At 59.2% G+C, this 6,797-nt stretch overlaps 1 protein-coding gene across 2 annotated transcripts; it reads left to right on the top strand.

Annotated features, from left to right (window-relative positions):
* Window positions 1-245: 245 nt before the first annotated feature.
* ISLR (immunoglobulin superfamily containing leucine rich repeat) lies at window positions 246-4,508 on the top strand. 2 transcript variants are annotated; one of them, XM_054836795.1, is made up of 2 exons: window positions 246-360; window positions 1,884-4,508. In XM_054836795.1, the coding sequence occupies exon 2, from the start codon at window positions 1,892-1,894 to the stop codon at window positions 3,140-3,142; it is 1,251 nt and encodes a 416-aa protein (XP_054692770.1). In that variant the 5' UTR covers window positions 246-360; window positions 1,884-1,891; the 3' UTR covers window positions 3,143-4,508. The 2 variants fall into 2 exon arrangements, with proteins under 2 accessions (XP_054692770.1, XP_054692771.1); XM_054836796.1 differs by lacking the exon at window positions 246-360 and adding an exon at window positions 452-538.
* The last annotated feature ends 2,289 nt before the right edge of the window (window positions 4,509-6,797 follow it).

Raw genomic sequence — 6,797 nt, 5'->3', positions numbered from 1 at the left:
TGTCCCCCGCACGTCCCCTGCAAGGGGTGGCACAGGATGAACTCCGAGATATGGAGCTGGGGCGGGGGGGGGGGGCAGAGATATGGATGCTCCCCTAGCTCCGGGGGTGGAAGGGGGGACCAGGCTCTGCTGGGCTCCGGGGGGAGGCGGGCGGGCGGAGGAAGGGCCCCCGCAGCCGTTTTCCGACAGCGGGAGTGGGTCGGTGCCATGGAAAACAAAAGGGCCCGGGGGACGGGGAGGGGAGGAGAAGCCCGACGAGGGCCGAGGGAACCAGCCGTCCCGTTTCCCCCCCGTCCCCGCCCTTCCCCGCCACCTCCAGAGGAGCGAGGACCACCGGGCTCCATCCCCCCGAAGCTGCCGGTGAAGGGGCAGGAGGGACCGGGGAGGGGGGGGGGGTCGGGGGATCGGGCTGGCCGGGTTGGGGAGGGAGGGAGGGCTGGATGGTTATTCACGGCTCTGGTATGCGGCGTGCCGGCCCTGCTCACACCGCCCCCGGGCTGCCTCGGCAGCGGGGCAGCGAGAGAGGCGGCGGGGAGAGGTAACGGCACTCCCGGGGAGGCGGGGGGGGGACAGAGCCGCCGGGAAGGGGGGGGATTTGGGATGGGAGGAAGCCGAGGTGGAGGGGTGCTCGGGGAGCTCAAGCGATGCGGGAACCCCCCACCCACCCCCCCGCGTTTTCCCGGCGGGACCTTCCCCCTCCCCCCCCCCGCATCCCGCATCTCCTGGGGGGGGGGGGGGTGTGTGTGTGTGATGGGGAGCTGCCCCTGCAAACCGGGACCGGCAGCAAGTTGGGCTGGGACAGATAGGGGACACCGCAAAATTACACCAGCCGGGGGCTTTAAATGCATCAGCCAAGGGGACACCCCCCTCCCTCCCGCACCGCTGGGCTCTCACCCCTCTATCACCCCCAGAGCCCTCGGGGTTCCTTCCCCATCCCTTGAACCCCGGTCCTGGGGTGGTCTATCCCTGCAAGACAGGGCCCTTTTACCCCCCACCCCCACCCCCCCGTTGGTGCGCAGGGCTTATTCAGCATCTCCATTGCCAATAAAACATCTCCGCCCCCCCCCCCCCAGCTTTAAATGACAGGGTTGGGGACTGGAAGGAGCGGTAAAAACTTGCCTACAAGGCAGAGACAAAGGGGTCTCGCTGCCAGCTCCTCGCAGAGCCGCAGTTAACCTCTTCCCTGGTGGGACACAGCTTCCAGACGCCGGGAACCAAGCGTGCACAGTCCCCTTTGCGAGACGAGAAGGAGAATAAGGAGTTAGCTCAGAAATATTTCGCTCTAAAAGACTTCCAGCAGCCAGGGACCCCACACTCGCTTGCTGAGGGGAAAAAAAAAAAAAAAAAAAAAAAAAAAGCACTTGAGAAGCTGGTTTTTTCCATGACATGGAAAAATATGGAGATGGGGGGGGGGTTGGTTTGAGGTCTGAAAGCGTGCTGAAAATCTCAACAACTTGATGGTTTGGGGGAAGGCTGGTTGTGAAAGAGCTGTGGTTGCTCCATTTCTCCTAATTCCAGCCTCAGCAGGGTAAACTCTGAACCCCCAGTTCCTGCTTTTCATCCCAAAACCTTGGGAAACAGCATCCTGGGGGGGACTGGTATTTCAACAAAGATCAAAACCAGGCATTTTCTAGTAGGGGAAGGAAAGGGTTTAGGGGGAAGTTCCCCGCTCACATAGGTAGTCAAAGGCTCTGCTCTCGGCGAGGAAATGCCTTCCTTGGATTAGGGAATATTTCAAACAGCCTTTTCCAGCTGAAGTGCTGGGAATAGTCACATGGATGCTTCGCTGCTCTGCTGCTTCCTCTTAGCGCACGGCGAGAAAAAGCAGATCGCCATCTCGGCTCGACCCGTCCCGTTCATTTCGCCCCCATCTCTGTTCCCAGGAGGAAGGATGAGGCCCCTGCTCTGCTGCCTGGGGCTGGCTGCTCTCCTGGGACCCTGCCTGGCCTGTCCCACCGCCTGCTCCTGCTCCACCAAGAAGAACGGGCGGCTGTTGGCCGAGTGCGCCTACAAAGATCTCCAGGAGGTACCCGAGGGGTTGTCCTCCAACGTGACCATCCTCACCTTGTCGGCCAACAGGATTGGCTGGTTGGGGAAGGGCTCCTTTGCCGAGGTTCCCGAAGTGCAGTCGCTGTGGCTGGGTTACAACCAGATTGGGGTGGTGGAATCGGGGGCTTTTGCCTTGTTGGTGCACCTGAAGAACCTGGACCTGAGCCACAACAAGATTGCGGATTTCCCCTGGCAGGACCTCCGTAACCTCAGCGGTCTGCAGATCCTGAAGATGAACAACAACCGCCTGGCCGGGCTGCCCCGGGACGCTTTCCGCTCCTTGAAGGACCTGCGCTCCCTCTGGCTCAACGACAACGAGTTGACCACCCTGGCCGAGGGCACCTTTGATAACCTGCCCTCCCTGTCCCAGCTGCAGATCTTCAACAACCCCTTCAACTGCTCGTGCAAGGTCTTCTGGCTGAAGAAGTGGACTGAGAACACCTCCGTCTCCATCACCAAGGGGGGTTCTACCCTGTGCGTGGCTCCCAGCAGGCTGAAGGGCAGGGCGGTGACAGACATCCCTGACCACCACTGCGTTGCCCCCTCCGTGCAGCTCACCTACCTCTCCAACCTGGACAACACCGTCATGTATGATGGCCTCACCCTGACACTGCACTGCAGCGTGGCGGGCAGCCCTCCACCGGAGATCAGGTGGAAGATCCAGACCTCCAGCCGCCGCGTCGAGATCAATGGGCCCAATGTGGCGCGGGATGGAAACGTCAAGCAGAGCCAAGAGCGCTTCTTGGTCTTCAAGAATGGCACCATGGCCATCCCCAACTTCAGCAAGGAGGATGAAGGCATCTACACCTGCCTCGCTGTCAACGACGTGGGGACGCGGGATGTCTCTGTCAACGTGGCCTTGGCTGGGTCGGAGAATCCGGCTGAAGACCTGCTCCGAGATGACCCCCAAGCCAGCCACCTTGGGGGTCAGAGCTGCTACAAGGGGGATGAAATGGATCCCTCCGGTGCCGGAGAAAAGCTGGTCATCATTTACCACATGCCAAGGGAGTCGAAGAGCAGGGCTGGAGGAGCGGGGCCCCAGGTCCACCTGGGAACCCTCCTGCTGGTTTTGGGCATCGCGCTCTGCTGTTAAAGGGAGGAGGAAATGGTGCCTTAGGGGGTTCCCCCTCTTTCTGTAGCATTTATCTTCACGTAGTGCCATGCCTTTGCTGAGCTTCTGGCGGTCAGGAGTCAAAGGGGGCCAAGTCTCAGGCCCAGGGCTGGTAGTTCAACCCCTCCTTAGATGGGGGTCAGGGCTGGGCTCTATTAGTTGAGAGCTTTAAACAAGCTCGGGTGATGTAGAGCAGATCCTCACCGTGCTGCTGCTTTCCAGGTGTCCAAATCTGCCACCTCCTGACTTATGCCCCTCCTGAGACCAAAGCGCAGCTGCAGGATTAAAGTCCACCCTCAACAGGGTGACCATCACCCATCCCCAGAGCCCACCACCACAAGCCCTCCTCCACCCACAGCAGTCAGCTGCGACCAGGGAGGGGATCTCTCGCAAAGAGGATCCTGTCGGTCCAGCGGCACCAAAGATGACATCCCCGCCACGGCCAGCGCCTGGGCCCTTGGCCGGCCAGCCACATCCTTCCTACCACCAACCTCATGTGAAGCACCAGGAGCAGGATGACCAGTCCGAGAGAGGGGGAACAACCTGGGCACGGGGTCCCCGGGGGACAGAGATACGATGAGTACGGTAGGACACGTTGGATGTGGCCACGGGCTTGGATCGGGTCATTTTTGTGGAGCAGGAGAAGCTTTTCCACAGGCTTCATCCCTGCAGGAGCACAAAGGGCTCCTGCTGGCTGGGTGCTGGGAGCACCCAGGGTGCCTGCACCCTCCCTGCATGTTGCAGGATCAGGCCTTGCCACCCTCGGTACCTCTCCCAAACGTGACGCAGCTGATTTCCACCCCCCCCCCCCCCCGCCCCTCTCCTTCCCTCTACACCACTGAAGCCTGCGGTCCAAAACGCTCGGCTGGGCTGGACCCACCGAGCTGCCCTACTCCGGCTCCGACCCCGGCAGGGAGGGATTGAGCCCAAAAAGAGCAAAATAATTTCCCAGCTCTCCTCTCTGATGGGAAACCGAGTGTGGGCTGTACGACGAAGCGGGAGGAAGAAAGATTGGGAAAACCCAGATGACAGAGAGAGAAACTGAACTGACCTATAAGCCATAAATACACTCCTTAAGTGCTTTAGCATTCCCACGCGGGACATATATACCATACCCGGCTGCCCCAGGGTGCAGGGGGACCCCTCGTCTCATGGCGGGGGGCTGAGCATCTCCATCTCCCCCACCCCGAGGCACGGGCGGTCCGGCTCTCGTGCCTTCTGCCAGTCCTCGCCTGCGGGAGCTGGACGGACCCCTGCAACTACCTTTGCCTTGTAACCAAAACTGTACGGACAGCAAAGTCCCAAGCACAATAAATACCTTTTTTTTAAAAAAAAAAAAAAAAAAAAAGCAAGCTGCTGTGTGCTGCCTCTGTGCACCCCCAAACCCAGCATCATCTGGGGTACCACAGCTCAGCACCAATCCCCTTTACCCCACCCCACACCATAGCATCCTCCCATGATGACCCTGGGTACCCAAACACCCCCCCCATCGCTGCCTGCGGCAGGCAGGGGAAGGCAGAGAGGCCAAAACCAGCTGTCCTGGAGCCTCAAGCCCCCACACAAGCTCTCCAGCCCCACGGTTCGGTGTCCAGCCAGCTCGTAGGGTAAGGAAAGCGGCAGCCGAGGAGCTGCCACACACCAACACTGTCCGGGTACGGCGCCGAGGTCTCCGTGGGGGTCCTGAGGCAGAAACAGCCCAGAACCGGCCGAGCAGCTCCTCGCACGAACGGCTTTGATGCTAACAAGCAGGCACATATTTTTCCCATTACAAGCAGAAAGGATGAAAAAAAAAAACAAACCCCAAACAAAAGAACCAAACCCAAAAAAACCAAACCCCCACATCACGGCTCCGACGAGAGTTTTGGTTTCATTTTGTAGGATACAACTTTTTACATCAATTTTATCCCAGCCAGGGTCCTCCCCCTCCCTGGCTGCCTGAGAATAGGCGAGTACAGGAACTTATTCCTGCAACCTTGGCTGGGAACAGGGTTTGGAATCTGGGATAAGGATAAAAAAAAATAATAATATTTAGGTTCCCAGCAGCCCTAAGCCATGTCTGAAATCCTCTGCTCGCCTTGCAGAGCTGCTGCTCCCCCAGCTTTGCTGGTGCGTGGCTGTTTTGTTGCCAGAAAGGTGAATTCCTCCGCGTTCACCAGGTTTACTCATAGCTTTTATGGCAAATTATTAGCGCTATTAAGCTTTTCTCATTCATAACAAACCAGGGCACCCTGCCACCCGGCTCCTGGGTTGGATGAAGCAGGCGATACCGTGGTTAGCATCACCATCCCCACTCAGCACGGCCACCAGCCAGCACAAGTCCGGGATGCCGCAACCCCCACCAGCTCCTCTCCCTCCCTCACGTTCGCAAAATCACAGCGGGACCCAGACCCGAATTTCCATTCCCCACGTGGGCAATTTTTTATTAAGGGCTCTTCTCAGCCAGATCACCTCCCTGAACCTCCTCGCCATCTGCTCGAGGTTGGGTGGAGAGGACTGAGGATGCACGGGGGGCAGAGCTATCCCACGGCCGTACCGATTTTGGGGGGGTTAGAGAGGGGCCGAGAAGCCACTACGAAGAAGAGGAGCTCAATTCACCCCCAGGGCACCCTGCTTATGTCAAAGAAGGGAAAGAAAACAAGCAAACCAACGAAGCCACCTCCTCTCTTAATCCCAGGGCTGTCATCTCTCACCTCGGTCCCAGGCCACCGCCTGCCAAGACATCTCCAGGAAGCCTGGGGCAGGGCTGCGTAAACAGATGCCGAAATCCAGCTCCACCCCTGGCCCCGAGCTGTGAAAGTTTTTGGGGATTACGAAGCTGCCTTCAAAGCCCCAGCGCCTCGGAGGCTGGAGATGGGTTCGGAATGGGCTGCAAGGGACACCCCGGCACCCACCAGCACCTCATCGCTCCTGTGCTCGGAGGCGCAAACCCCAGAGCTGGGAAGGCAGCAGGAGTTACACCTCGGGTTTCTGTCGTCTTAAAAAGATCACAGATCCGCCTCCGGTGCCACCGCCGTCACCCAGTTTGGTGACATCGTGCCAGACAGTAATCAAATAAGATTAAAACAGTGTTGGTCAGGGCGGCGGATGCGACAGGATTTTGAGCATCCAAGCGCACCGGGTGGCTGTTAGGGCAGTGCCTGGGGGCAGCATCCTCTCTCTTCGCCAGGGTGGAAAGGGATGGGGGGGTGGCTCCCATCCAGGGAGCTTCAACCTCACGAGGAGATGCCGGGACACTCTAGGCAAACCTCAAAACACAGGGCTCAGGCTCGTTCACCCCCAAACGCCACCAACGGTGCTGCAAGGGGGCATGGGGTCCTTTAAAGCCCATGAAGAGCGGGTCTGCTGACCTCCGAGGAGGTCCCTGGGGCGAGGGGCTCAAACCCCATTGAGCAGAGGGGATAGGTAGCCCAGCAGCCCTGCTCCATGCAGGGTGGGCTGCAAAGTCTCAAAGGCACCTGCTTTAGCAAGGCTGAGGTGTTTGGGGTGGAAGAGTAAGGAGCCACCAGTACGACTTAGCAAGAGCCCTGCTTGCTGCCCGCAATGGTGGGCTGATGCCAGGCATCCTCCCCGCCACCAAAGTCAGGATTTTCAAGGGACACATCGTGGGAAGAGGTGGTCCAGCAACACCTTGAATACC

Source organism: Grus americana, chromosome 10 (assembly GCF_028858705.1).
Source record: "Grus americana isolate bGruAme1 chromosome 10, bGruAme1.mat, whole genome shotgun sequence".
NCBI classification, from domain to species: domain Eukaryota; kingdom Metazoa; phylum Chordata; class Aves; order Gruiformes; family Gruidae; genus Grus; species Grus americana.
The sequence above is the reverse complement of the archived record's forward strand: the minus strand, read 5'-3'. Positions and strand labels throughout refer to the sequence as shown.

Excerpts from the sequence above, each read along its gene's own strand:
- ISLR (XM_054836795.1), top strand. The coding sequence starts at position 1,892 with ATGAGGCCCCTGCTCTGCTGCCTGGGGCTGGCTGCTCTCCTGGGACCC.